This window comes from Schistocerca gregaria, chromosome 3 (assembly GCF_023897955.1).
Source record: "Schistocerca gregaria isolate iqSchGreg1 chromosome 3, iqSchGreg1.2, whole genome shotgun sequence".
Classification (NCBI taxonomy): domain Eukaryota; kingdom Metazoa; phylum Arthropoda; class Insecta; order Orthoptera; family Acrididae; genus Schistocerca; species Schistocerca gregaria.
Window position 1 is genome coordinate 271,255,592 of NC_064922.1, and position 14,958 is coordinate 271,270,549.

The 14,958-nt window shown below is 37.7% G+C and overlaps 1 protein-coding gene across 1 annotated transcript in view; it reads left to right on the forward strand.

The window, feature by feature from the left end:
* The window catches only part of LOC126355394 (dynein beta chain, ciliary), a 677,699-nt gene that overhangs the window by 452,758 nt on the left and 209,983 nt on the right, over positions 1-14,958 (forward strand). Inside the window, exons 53-54 of the mRNA XM_050005692.1 lie at positions 11,329-11,517; positions 12,416-12,655. Coding sequence (XP_049861649.1) covers positions 11,329-11,517; positions 12,416-12,655 — 429 coding nt within the window. The remainder of the gene's footprint in view (positions 1-11,328; positions 11,518-12,415; positions 12,656-14,958) is intronic.

A 14,958-nucleotide genomic window follows, 5' to 3' on the forward strand; every position in this document is an offset into this window, starting at 1 on the left:
TTCTATTTTATTTGTTTGTAGAAAATGTTATGTTCATTATCACCAGGATGCAGTGGGCAGTCAAGTGCAGTGATAATGATGCATTATGTTCCTTCACAATAACCGATATGGTGTCTCAAAAAGAAACAGTTTGATGTTTGTAGCAAATAAGCCATTGTAAATATTCAAGCGAAGTGTTGAAATAAGATTTGAGCTCACTGAACAAAAGAGTATCATATTCTGAAAACAATTGTGATGTTATTCTCAACTTCTATCTCAATTTCTTTCTCTGCTATCTTTATAAATTAAGTCATTTATATTTAGTTGATATTTTTCTCTTATAGCTTATTTCATTGCAAACTCTGTGTACAATAGTAATAAAACTTATGGAGGCCATTTTCCATATATCTATCAATGATTTTCTGGTTATTGTTTTGCATTTTGCCTTAAAAGTTTTTGGTAAATTTGACCCATTTGGTAATAAACTCTAAACTATTTAGAAAAGATAAAGGAAAAAGTTAACTAAATAAAGCATGCCACAAGAAATTCAGGGCCTGCAGCTGTTTGTCATCCAACTACACTTTGGAATACTTCGATTAGGCACCTGCCAGATCATCTTCAGGTGAACCATCAGAGACTGATGAAGATGTCCTCCATTCAGAGTATATAGCATGCTATGAATATTTTGCATGTGTGTACAGACAATTTAAGCTCAGTCATAGTTTGTGGCTCGTAATGACAAATCAATGCTGAGTTCGTATTTGTAGGCTTATGATGAAGTTAATCCCTCAGAGAACCATCATTCTTCCATCTAACTAAACCATCCAAGAAAGACAGACAACCATCTTTTATCATTCCATATTGAACGGTATGTTCGTATCAATGGAGCTGAATGGTGGAAAAACTCTGATAATTTATCTTCTCCATGAGGCCGCACTATGAAAGTATTACTCATGTACCTCCAAAATAGTTAGTTTAAGGGCTGCTGATTTGAACTCTCTCTCCCCAAAGTACTCTATTAAAAAGGTTGTCTAACACAGTTGACAAAGTGCTACTCATGGCATTTATTTTCTTTGAATGCCACAGAAAATAATATGGGAAATTTGCTGTGCTCTTTTGAAGACTTGTCCTCAACACAGTAGCTTAACCTCCACAGAAAAGGGTGCACTATGAAACGGTCCTGACATAATGGTGCTGACAGGTGATGCAACAGTATTGTTACCTAGTAGTGTTTATGTTGATAAGATGTATGGTCCACTAAGTAATCCCACCTATTTGGAAAATTGATTATAATCTTACAGGATGTTTGCAGTCCAAGACTTCTGCGCTCCTGAATTTTTCAGTGTTCTCTCAAGGGACCACCAAAGAGTAAGGGCACATGTTTGCATACCAGCAAGACTGTTTGGCCTTCATAAAATTCATAAATGAGGTCTACCTTTATGGTCAATAGTGAACACCACTGGTGGCCTCACATACATTTTAGCCAAACTTCTTGCTTTGTTGCTGAGGCCATTGGTGGGCTAATTCTCACATCATACACAAAACTCGACCGATGTTATCAGCAGACTGGGGGCTCTCCGTCTAAGTAGTTCAGACTATTTTGTCAACTTAAATGTAGTATTTCGTTTTACAGAGGTCTCACTCACAAAATCTTTGTCACTAATTGGTGGTAAGTTTCAGGTTAACATCACTGCTTTGTTTTGGCGCACCCTTTCCTCAACCTATTTTATGTTCAGTCAAGAATATTTTGAGCAGACTAAAGGCAGTGCTGTGGGTAGCCTTCTGTCTCCACTGGTGGCCACCCTTTTAATGTAGGACTTTGAGGAGAGAACACTTCAACCAGGAGCTCTTAAACCAACTGCATTTTGGAGATACCTGGATGATACTTTCATAGTGTGGCCTCATAGAGAAGATTAATTACTGGAATTTTTCCAGTACTTCAACTCTATCCATAACAACATCCAGTTCACTATGGAATTAGAAAAAGGTGGGGGTGGGGGGTCTGTATTTTTTGGGATGTTTTGGCTAGATAGAACGATGGCTCTCTGGGGCATTCAGTTTATCATAAGGCCAGATATAGCTACTTGTATTTACAATCATCAAGTTGTCAACACCCATTGCAACCTGTGAATGTGCTTAAATAGCTTTCACACAGAGATCATACTATCTCACATGCAGACAGATAGTTTGCCTAAACAGATTGGCCACCTGAAGACAGTGTTCAGAGAAAATGGATATTCTACTTGGTAGATTAACAGGGCAGTATCAATTAAAACCAAGATAAAGAGCAGAGACACATGCACCAAATCTCTATCTTTTCTTCCCTTGATTGCCAAAATTTCATTTAAAATAACAAGAATCCTCTATAATTTTCAGATGAAAGTGATTTTCCCATTACCATCTGAGATTGCTGACCTGGGATCAGTGAAGGACAATTTATTATTGCAGAAGATTGGAATTTAAAAAAAAATAAGTTTCCAGTGCAGTTTGGCTTATATATGCCATAGCACCCATGCTGTGGAAGAACGTTGCACCAAACATTAGTACCGCACTTGCCTTTTGCAACCAAACAAGTCTGCTGCTGCTGCTGAACATTGCATCTATATTGGACATTTAGTGGAGTACATAAAACAATAATTTTGACCACAGCAAAATATTTTTGGAATTCCATTATTAAAGATTCCATGGAAATATGCTTAGCATAAAATCTGATGAACTATGACAGTGGCTACCACCTGGACAATGTGTGTAATCCTGTCACCTCCACAATGTGCTGAAATTGAAAGCAACAGAGTACACTGAAGTCTGCAGCAAGCAGCAATGCAGAGGACAGCTGAGTTCCACAGTTACACCAGCAAGAACACTGCCATGAAGTAGTGTGTTCCATTTGTCAACTCAGTTTTGACATGTACTCAACATAGCACAATATGTTGTGGAAAAGAGGACTACTTCTTAAGTCTTCAATGGCTCACCTGAGGATGACTGGCTGGCACCCAGTCAAAATATCATGGAGTGTAGTTATCCATCTTGAGGCCTTGGTGCAGTGTTAACACCGGCTCTCGTCAGATCATCAAAGTTAAGCATTGTCGGGCTTGGCTAGCACTTGGATGGGTGATCATCCAGTCTGCCGAGTGTTGTTGGTAAGCGGGTGCACTCAGCTCTTGTGAGCTACTTGACTGAGAAGTGGTGGGTCCAGTCATGAAAAGTGACAACAGCTGTCAGAGTGGTCTGCTGTGACCACAAGCCCCCCCCCCCCCCCCCATCCCTATCCACATCACGTGACACCTATAGGCCGAGAATGACATGGCAGTTGATTAGTACCGTTGAGCCTTATGAGACATGTTCGGATGGAGAAGCTGTCCATCTGCAAGCCGAAATCTCTTCATACACTCAGTTTGCCAGAAAATTTTTGAAATTCACATATATCAAGTCTATTATAATCATGAAAACCAGGTAGAGCTCCATATCAATGATCAGCAGAAGAATGGCGCAAATATTTTCAGGAGAAAAGTTCTCTTTATTTAGAGAGCAGAAGAAAGGGGCGAGTTAGAATGTCTCCTAGGGGATTGACTAATACATTTTTGTGCCAAAATATACTCTCTAATGCTGTTTGTGGTCAATTACTAGAATTTAGGACAAACCATGCAATTCACAACCACAATACTAGGAGTAAAAAGTATTCCCATACAGGCTATGCATGCTTTTCTAGGGTTCGGAACAGAGTTTTATATTCTGATGCTAACATCAATAACACATTGCCAGTAGACATCAAGCAGGAAACTGAAAATCTCCAGATATTAAAAAACCAAGTAAACTTTACCTTATTAGCCCTTGTTTCTGTAACTTAACAGTATATTTGTATTCAAGGGTGTAAATTTCACTGTCATTTCTAATATTTGTGTTAAATATACCTGTATTTCTCCTATATGTTGACAGATGATATTGTGTTATGTGCAGAGTTAAATATTTGATTTTTTTAAGTCTTACATACACTGACAAAAAAATCACAGCTCTAAGAAGGAATTGTGAAACACAAACAAAAGTTGGTAGGCATGTTTCTACATCTGAAATATGATGTCTGTCCAAATTTTGCAGTAGTTGCTTAAGAATGGCACTAGTCACCCCACTATGAGGATGCAAGTAAGGTTTCGTTTTAAATATATGTTATGATGCTTGCAACTGTTAGTTACTTTTTAGATTGGATGCTGTAATTTGATTTTAGTGAAGAATGCCTTTAAGGTGACAAAGATGCCAGTATCAACACTTCACTGAGTTTGAATAATGTTGGGTAACAGGGCTATAGAAGGTGGATGTTCCTTCTGTGATATTGCAGAAAGACTTGGCAGGAATGGAGCTGTTGTGCATGATTTCTGACATTGGTGGTTACAGGAATGTATGGCCACACGAAGGCTGGGCTCCAGGTACAATGGCCATATGGCACTACTGACAGGGAAGACTATCCTGTTTGGCATATGGCTCTGGTGCATCACACTACATGTGCAGCAGCAAGTTGAGTTGCAGTTGGCACCACAGTGACGCAATGAACTGTTATAAATTGGTTACTTCACAGACAGCTCCAAGCTAGATGCCCTATAGTGTGCATTCCACTGAACCCAAACCATCACCATTTACGATTTGAGTGGTGTCAAGTGAGAGCTCATTGGTGGGCAGGGTGTAGATCTGCTGTGTTTTATGATGAAAGCTGGCTGCTCTTCAGTGTCAGCCATGACTGTGTGTTGGTTAGAAGGAGGCCATTTGAGGGCCTGCAACCAACCTGCCTGTAGACACACTGGACCTATGGGAGGCGATTTTGTATGACAGCAGGAGCGCTATCATTGTTAGCCTATGCACCCTGACTGCAAATTTGTACATCAATCTGATGATTCAACCTGTTGTGCTGCCATTCATGAACAGCACTCCAGGGGGTGTTTTCCAAAAGGATAATGCTGGCCCACATACCACTGTTGTAACCCAGTATGCTCTGTCGAGTTTTGACATCTTAGCTTGGCCTGCTCAATCACCAGATCTGCCTCCAGTCAAGCACATATGGGACACCATCAGACGACAGCTGCAACATCATCCATAGCCAGAATTAACCATCCCCTGTATTGCCCAATCAAGTGGAACAGGCATGGGACTCCATCCCTGAACTAACACCTGGCACCTGTGCATCAGAATGCATGCATGTTTCCATGTTTGTATCAACATTCTGGCGGTTACACCAGTAATGAATGTACCATCATTTCACATTTGCAGTGTCTTACCTTGCCATGTGATCTTGCAATGTTAACCATTTAATTATGTATTTCTGAAATTTAATTGCTCTACATTAATTATTTTTTGGTGTTGCACTTTTTTTTCTGTGAGTGTAAAAACAGCTTCAGAGGCTTTTGACCCATATCTATGTAGTCCTTTTCTACATCTACATCTACATCTACAGCTATCTCTACAGGGATACACTGCAAATCACATTTAAGTGCCTGGCGGAGGGTTCATCAAACCACCTTCACAGTTCTCTACTATTCCAATCTGGTATAGTGCGCAGAAAGAACGAACACTTATATCTTTCTGTATGAGCTCTGATTTCCTTTATTTTATCGTGGTGATCATTTGTTTCTATGTAGGCTGGTGTGAAGAAAATATTTTTGCATTCGGAGGAAAAGGTGGGTGATTGGAATTTCGTCAGAAGATTCCATCACAGCGAAAAACACCTTTGTTTTAATGTTGTCTGGCCCAAATCCTTTATCATTTCAGTGACTGTCTCTCCCATATTTCACGATAATACAAAATGTGCTGCCCTTCTTTGAACTTTTTTAATGTACTCTGTCAGTCCTATCTGGTAAGGATACCACACTACAAAGCAGTATTCTAAAAGAGGATGGACAAGTGTAGTGTAGGCAGTCTCCTTAGTAAATCTGTTACATTTTCTAAGTGTCCTGCTAATAAAATGGAGTCTTTGGTTAGCCTTCCCCACAACATTTTGTTTCTTCCAATTTAAGTTGTTTGTAATTGTGATTCCTAGGTATTTAGATGTATATACAGCCTTTAGATTTGACTGATTTATTGTGTAAACAAAGTTTAACATATTCCTTTTAGCACTCATGTGGATGACCTCACACTTTTCGTTATTTAGGGTCACCTGCCAATTTTTGCACCATTCAAATATCTTTTGTAAATTATTTTGCAATTTGTTTTGATCTTCTGATGGCTTTGTTAGTTGATAAATGGCAGCATCATCTGCAAACAAGACAGGTGCTCAGATTGTCTCCCAAATTATTTGTATAGATAAGGAACACCAAAAGGCCTATAACATTACCTTGGGAAGTGCCATAAATCTCTTCTGTTTTATTTAATGACTAATACCAACTGTGACCTCTCTGACAGGAAATCACAAATCCAGTCACATAGCTGAGATGATACTCCATAAGCATGCAATTTCACTACAAGCTGCTTGTGTAGTAGAGTGTCAAAGCTTTCCAGAAACCCAGAAATAAGGAATCAATCTGAAATCCCATGTCAATAGCACTCAACACTTCATTTGCATAAAGAGCTAGTTGTGTCTCACAAGAATGATGTTTTCTAAATCCATGTTGACTGTGTGCCAATAGACCATTTTCTTTAAGGTAATTCATAATGTTCAAACAAAATATATGTTCAAAGATCCTGCTGCATATCGATGTTAATGATATGGGCCTGTAATTTAGTGGATTACTCCTACTACCTTTCTTGAATACTGGTGTGACCTGTGCAACTTTCCAGTCTTTGGGTATGGACTTTTTGTTGAGCGAATGGTTGTATATGATTGTTATGTATGGAGCTAATGCATCAGCATGCTCTGAAAGGAACCTGATTTGTATACGGAACCTGATTTGTATACGGTCTTTCTTCACAGAACACATTGAGAAAATCTTTACTGTTTTAAATGGTATTCCTTCAGGCAGTGTCCTCAGCATTATTATCTTTACCATTGCCATCAGTATTGTGATCGCAGTGTGTGTGCAACTGCAGTGTTCATTATACATGGATTATTTCATGATATTTTGTGCCTGATCACATTCATCGACAGCGGGGTGCTGATTACAGACTTCAAATAAAAAGATAGAAGCATTGAACACTGTACACTGCCATTTGATTCTTGAGGGAAACATTGCTGTTCGTCAATTCTAACCAGATGTGACTAATTTTTTGCAACTGAGGAACAGTATTTTGAATGTGAAAGATATTGCAAGGCTTCTAGACGACCTCTTGAGTGGTTATAAACTGACAACAGATGTGGTTACCACATCTCAGAAATTGAAACCAGATCTCTTAAAAGACTCTAAATTTTTGGATTAGCACATCTTATTGCTTCAGTTTTACAAGATATGTGGTCCCACTTGAGTTGTAGTTTTTTGAGGTCCATGCACCAGCATAGGCTTTATGAGCACATGAAGATGCTAAGATTTTATCCTTCTGAGGAAATTAGATTAACCACAGGTGCATGCAGGGCCAGCCCCATACTCCCCTCTGATTGGAGGCTGGTGAGCCACACTGTCCATACTCATATTTGGTTGAGAGTCACCCATATTCCACCTTGCTGAACAACAATCAACAAAGAAAATGGCATAAACTAATCACCCACAAGTAACAAAGTCATTTGTGGTTGACCTAAAAGCTGATCTAGTGATATTTTGTGTCAAACAGATTCCAGTTCTTGCCCAGAGGCCAACTGCTACTGTATTCTTGGATTTAAGAGGAAAATTCTGCAGTAAAATAAGTTTTTTGATATATTGTGACAGCACCACAATTAGTTGACAATTTAAACTATGGGAGACTACCTTGGCTGCTCTGTAGTTTACTCTGATAGTACCTCCAAGATTCAATTACCAAATGAACTTAGCACCTGTGATGCTTATAAGTGGAATTTTGAGGGTACTGGAGCAAAAAGGACATTTTTTTGCCAAATTTAAATGATTCCTTGCAAGTCATCTAGTGGTTGCACCCATCAGGAAAATCAGTCCAGTCCACAAGATACCGTGCTTTGCTTACAACATCAAAAGAAGGAGGCTGTATTCCTGTGGGTGACAGATGAGCAAATTTGGTGCAACAAACTGGCAGGTGCAACTGCCAAGCATATTTGTGGTGTGCCTACTGTGACATCATCTAAATATCCCAACTCTTAAAAAGCTGGACAACATGTCATTGGGAAGAACAAGCTGCAGTTGGCAAATTCCATTACTGATTCACAATAGACTTTTTTCCAGCAGCTACTGATGCGGAAGTGTTCCTCTCTCCTTTTAAATAGGACACTGCCCTCTGGCATATGGTTCCTTTTGTAGATAAGAGGACTCACCAGTGTATGGTGTTTGTGGCAAACAGCTATATGTACATTTCATTTTGGAAGAGTGCAGACATTTTAGTAATGTGAGGGAAGTCCATTATTTGTCTGTGGACTTGCTTGCTATTTTATATGACACTAACTCACTCATAGTTGTTAATACTTGAAGTACTATATAAATTTCTTCTTCTTCTCAGTTTTTACGCAGTATGTTGATAGTAAACTTACTTTAACTATTTAGCATCTGACCAGTAAACCATTCCCGTTTGGAAATCTTTACAATTTATTACAGCTAATTTATATTGTATTATTTTTTTACTATGGCAGCATAATAATAATTACCTTAGTACTTGTGAGTACAATGTCATGTGCCCATAACACAAACATCAACAATAGTCCCTGTTAGCTGCAAAAATTCAAACAACAATAATAGTTCCCGTTAGCTGCTTAACAAATATCAATGCTCATTGTACATTGGTGTCTATATTTTATTCTTTGATAAATGTCATTGTGATAGATAGATATTAAGCTACAAAACAGGTAAAAGGCAGCTAATTCGTACAAGAGAGGAAGCAGCAGGAGCAATGAAAGACAGTTAATAATAGTTTCATGATTGTCAGTTATTAATGCAGAATCTAACATCTGGTTTTCAACTTTGTTCATATACACCTCGTTTCAAAACAAAAAAAGTTCTGCTTCATGATGTAAACTTTGGGAGAATGATGTGGCTTTCACACATTTTAACAGTAACGTGGCTGGTTATGATTATTATCAATTGGTTCTGATCCACTAAGACATATGCTTCACTTATGAGCCGCAGCCCATATTCAGCAATGTAAGAAAAGGGTAGATTGCTACTTACCATAAAGATGCAATGTTAAGCTGCAGACAGGAACAACAAAAAGACACTTACACATTAGCTTTTGACTACACCCATCATCAAAAAAGGAAACACACAAGCTTGTGTGAATGAATGTATGAGTGTTTCCTTTATTGAGGAAGGCTGTGGCCGAAAGCTAGTGTGTAAGTATCTGTTAGTTGTTCCTGTCTGCAACTTAAGTATTAATCTATCTTCCCTTATATTGTCAATATTCCATGCTGGAATTTCCGGTGTTTGAGTTTACAACATGTGTTCACATTCACCAGATGATAAATGCTTTATTTTTCAAAATATTGATGCTGCCTCAACTCAGTTTACTCAAGTCGAATGGCACAGTTTTGTTATGCTAAGCACTTACTCTTCAGTGAGTTTCATTCTTTTACACAAATGACTGAGTCATGCAAATACAATTCTCAGTCCATTAATTACCAGATATATATTATTAGTAGATGGACATCACTATCTACTGAACTTAGTCAGAACTAGAAGATACAAATAATATCAATGAAGTTGATACTACAAAAAAGTGCTTCTTATTATAAATCAAAAGACAAAAGTAACTGATCTTTTCTCTCTACCTTTTACATTCTTCCAGTTTAGCAGTTATAACTGGGAAGAGCAGCAGTCTTCACCGGAATGAACTAGGAACCAATGTGTAATATGTAGGTATACACAGTGGATATGTGTGGAACCAACACAGGAGTGGAGGAGTAATGTCTAATTCGATCTATATGGCCATAATGTACAATTTTGAAATCATTTTATCTCCGTATATAAAAGGCATTGTCTCAGCTGACTGACTGGCTATCTCACTCACTGACTCATTATCACCCAGCCGAAACTACTAAAGATGGAAACTTGCAATTTGCAGATGGTGTTGAAAAACTTCAGCCATTTTTTAAGAATGAATTTTTCGTCATTCCATCCCTAAGGGGGTGAAATAGGGGATGAAAGGCTTTTGAAAATATGTTGCTGCTAAGGCAATTTTGAAGCTAGACCTACAAAATTGATATTTGGCTCCTTGATCAGAAATAAAGAAACCCATAGACAGCAATTTTGGAAATTTAACCCCTAAGAGGGTGAAATAGTGGGTAAAAGTTTTTTGGAAGTAAATCACTACTGAAGAACTACTAAAGCATTTTTAAAGCTACGTCTACGAAAATTGGTATTTGGCTACTCAGTTACAAATAAAGAAATATGTGTTTCAGTGTCTTTTGAAATTCAATCTATAAGGGGGTGAAATAGGGGACGAAAAGTTTTATGTAGCACAAACACTGAAAAATGCTTTAGGGAATAGTGGATGGCCTGTAGTGGGAAAGATCTTAATGAATGGTCTCATCAAACTGTGGCCAAATACCAATTGAACCATCCAGTTCTGGAACACCTGCTCAGCGTATCTGGTTGACTTTAATGGCAGCTTTGCAAGCTCTGCCAACTTCATCGTCTGCACCAACAGCAGTTTTCCTGAGCTGGACACTGCACAGATGGAAGAATTTGTTCTCTAACAAATCTTTCATTCCCATAAGCTCACACCCTCTCCCCACAATGCAGCCACAAATTTTGTTAATTCCTGTTTCCCTCTTGACTCCACATTCAGCTCCATTCCCATCCTGTTCTACACTTTTTCTCTCACGCTAGCTTCACATTTCCTGTGGTATTTTTCTATTCCACCCTATTTTGTATTTTTTCATTACTTATCTCTATCTCACATTTCTGGATCACCCATCTTCCTCCTGTACCATCTTTGTTAGTATTTACCATGATGACTCTTCACTCTCTGCCATACTCACTTACTGTGGATGTCACCTACATATTCCACATTGGATTCATCTTTGCTAACCTCTTTCCTTGGTGTTTGTCCCTCTACTATCCAATCATGTTCAGTAGATCTATCACATTACCCAGATAAACCACAATATATCCTAGAAAGGCTGTAGTATCAAGGCAGTGGAAGATAGCTATGACCTGTTCTACTAATGGTTTGCTGCCAAATGCCTCTTCTCCTCTTTTAGTAGTGGTTTGTTCCCACACTGATGTTCATTTTCACATATTTTCAGCCTTACATTGCCACATTTATTGTGCTTTCTCTACATTTAATATCTACTGTTGATTACTTGTTCAATGATAAATGAAACATGGCATTTCTTAACAGATGGAGTTGTCAGGTTTGTACCTGAAGTCTGGGCTGAAGAATGTGGGCATAATGTTCTTAATGACAGATGCCCAAGTTCCTAATGAGCTCTTTCTCGTACTCATAAATGATATGCTAGCATCAGGTGAAGTTCCTGATTTATTCTCAGACGATGAAGTTGAAAACATCATTGGTGGAGTTCGTAATGAGGTATGATAATTGTATTCAATCTTTGCAAAGAAGAGAATAAAACATTCCTTAGCTGTAATAGTTTGAGAAATCAATTGATTATTAATTTCTAAGTTCAGTTACTGCTTTCTTAGAAGGTTATCTTCAAAGGTCTTTAAATTACCTAGTGCTGTCTTTTCAGTTGAAATTAATTGCATGTATGTGTCATTTTGTGTTATTTATAGTCAGAATAAAAACATGACCAGTGATTGATTAATCAAAAGTTATGCACAAGCATGTCACTTCCCGTATTGTAATCATGAGAACACAATTTCTTCATCTGGATACATTGTGATGGGCTCCATTTTCAACAAGCAATCTTTTTTTATCATTTCCAATCAATAAAAATGTTGTAACAAGGAAAAATAATTTAGTGAATTTGAAGAATGAGAATATGTGGCAAACACCATGAAATTTGGTTTCTGTATTAATATTTTACCAAACTTCTCTATATTTGTGGTCAGTTATCAGTGATTACAAAGTAAAGAATTTGATGACATACAGTGGATATTTAAAATTTTTATACAGATCCAAAAATATACGTACAAAGACAGCAAACATAATTGATTTTAATAACTTTTTGATATCAACAGCCATGCTGTCTACAATCATTGTAATATCTCTCATGTTGCTGTTATATGGAACATCAGTTAGGTTAGACTCAGAAAAAAACCAAATATATAAAAACAGACTTCATTGGACCACATGCTTGGTGGGAAAATACTTGATGATAAGATTATTATGGGCTGCCCTTATCCTATACTCTATTAATATCCTGTTGTGACAGTACTGTAAAATGAATTCTTTGACATTTTAACCATTTAAAATAAAAATAATAGGCAATATCTGTTCATTCTCAAGCATGTGTTCCTCATTTCAGGTGAAAGGTGCTGGCCTTCTTGATACTCGTGAAAACTGTTGGAAGTTCTTTGTGGATCGTGTGCGTCGTCAGCTGAAAGTTGTACTGTGCTTCTCCCCTGTGGGTTCAACTCTGAGAATACGTGCTAGGAAATTTCCAGCTATTATCAACTCCACATCAATTAACTGGTTTCATGAATGGCCTCAGGAAGCGTTAGTGTCTGTTTCCAAAAGATTCCTTGGAGAACTTGAACCTTTGCCTGTAAGTAGCAAACACGAGAAAATTATAGAATGCGTAGAGAAGTGAAGTTTAATTGCTTTCAGTTAAATGAAAGCAGAAAATGGTATAACAGGTGTAGGATTCATTATGAATAGGAAGGTAGGGCAGAGGGTGTGTTACTGTGAACAGTTCAGTGACTGGGTTGTTATAATCAGAATCGGCAGCAGACCAACACTGACAACGATAGTTCAGGTATACATGCCGACGTCGCAAGCTGAAGATGAACAGATAGAGAAAGTGTATGAGGATATTGAAAGGGCAATGCAGTATGTTACTATTTTGTAATACTTTAATAAAAAACAGGACTTGACATCTGATCTATACAGTATCAGAAAACAAAGTGCAAGCCAGCGTCTCATAATCTAAAATGGATGACTTACCTTAAGTACCAATTTAGTAGTTACATTTTCTGTCATTTATGCACGCAATAGATGTAAAATAATATTTACCATAAAAGTAGAGCAGATGTTTTCAAGTAAGTAAAGTCATATGGCATGAATGGGTGGGAGACCTCAAAGAGCATTTTAAGCTACCCAATTGGAAGGGCTTTTCCTGTCCTGGGCCCCACAGGAACCTTCACTTTGTGAAGTATGAAAACTGTGTAGGTAAGTGTTTGTGGCTGTAATTGTGAGTGTGTGTGTGTGTGTGTGTGTGTGTGTGTGTGTGTGTGTGCGCGCGCGTGCGCGTGTCTGGCACCTAAGGCACTGCTCTTGAAGAGCACCAAGCCCCAAAAAATGGACACATCACCATCAACAGTGTCATATTCCCATCAGATGTTAATGATTTTCATGAAAAAATTCTGTATTTTAGTAGTGGATGTTGCTTAAGGAATTACAATTTGTAGTGTTTTCATTTAACAATACAAGTGATCTGACGAAGTCAGTTGTTTTGGAGAGCCTAGAGAACATTAAACTATTCTATTCATTCTGGCTGCGTCTTTTAAAGTGTTGTTTGTTACAACAACTGTGTAAAAATTCAAACAGTGGTCTAGTGTTCATAAAAGTACAAATTAGGTGTTTTTGAAATTGCTAATTATGACACAATTTAATTATTTTATATTTAGATGAGAACTTAATCCAACTTGTTTGACAAAATTTGAAGTGCAGCTCTGGTGCTCCATGTCCTAAGCACCTGAAACGCTATAAATTCTTAAACTAGTAATTACTTTTTGTAATGGGAAAATTTTATAAGTTATGCATTTCATAACTATACATCTCGTTAATACCTGAAATAGCTTCTTAGCCTCTTACACACATGGCAGTCATTATCAAACTAGGTTGTGTGCTACTAATTTCAACTTTTTTTTTCTTTTAGATATTTGGATATTTTAACCATGGCTGTAATTATGGCTTGTCAACAAACTTTGTTGTCTTTGCTGAACTTTATATTTTCACATCTGTAAATTGACTGTTATGATATTGTATAGTTAAATGTGTCACAGTTTGTGCTTTGAATTTTAGTATTCAAATTACAAGTGTCATTTGGTGTAACAGCACGTGGAAACTCCAAGTGAAGAGTCTGACACCCGGCAACATGTGGTTTAGTGTTCAACAACTGATCAGGTTATTTATTGCTTTAATTAATACCATTCTTAAACCATTATAGTATCCCTATTGGTACAGAATTGACAATTCACCATGATTAAAAACAAACATTTTTCACTCACAGAATAATGCAGCCAGAATTCAGTCTAATGATGGATTTTTCAGGTAGTTCCCTGTCACTTGTGCACAGTGCATGTACCATGTCTGCCGATCATAGAACCTGACAGAGGTTTAGTCTTCTGACAGTGGCATCAGAATTCCCTCATCTTCATTGTAATGGCCTTTGATACTTCAAAAAGGTTTGCCACTCACTACAAACAAGAAAAGAGGCATGAAATACTTTGAGAGAAATGTGTGTGGTACGGAATTTACAACACACATCCCGTTTTCATTTTAACGAAAAACTAGATGATTCTATTGACAATGTTAGGATGTAAATCATAATGGTGAATTTTTTGGAGGAAGGTGTAGGACGTGGCTGCCTCATAACAATAAACCATTCCATGACAATCAAACGAAGACATCAACCAACGGAAAAGGATAGGTTGCTACTCATCACATGAATGAGGCATTAATTTGCAGACAGGTACTATGAAAAAGGCTGTTGAACATTTAGACTTTCAGACAATAAGATTCTTCTTCCAAAACAGTAAACAAACACACACACACACAAGCACAACTCACACACAAATGGCCACTGTTCTCGGTGCAGTGTGGATGTACCTATTTCAAAAGAAGGAT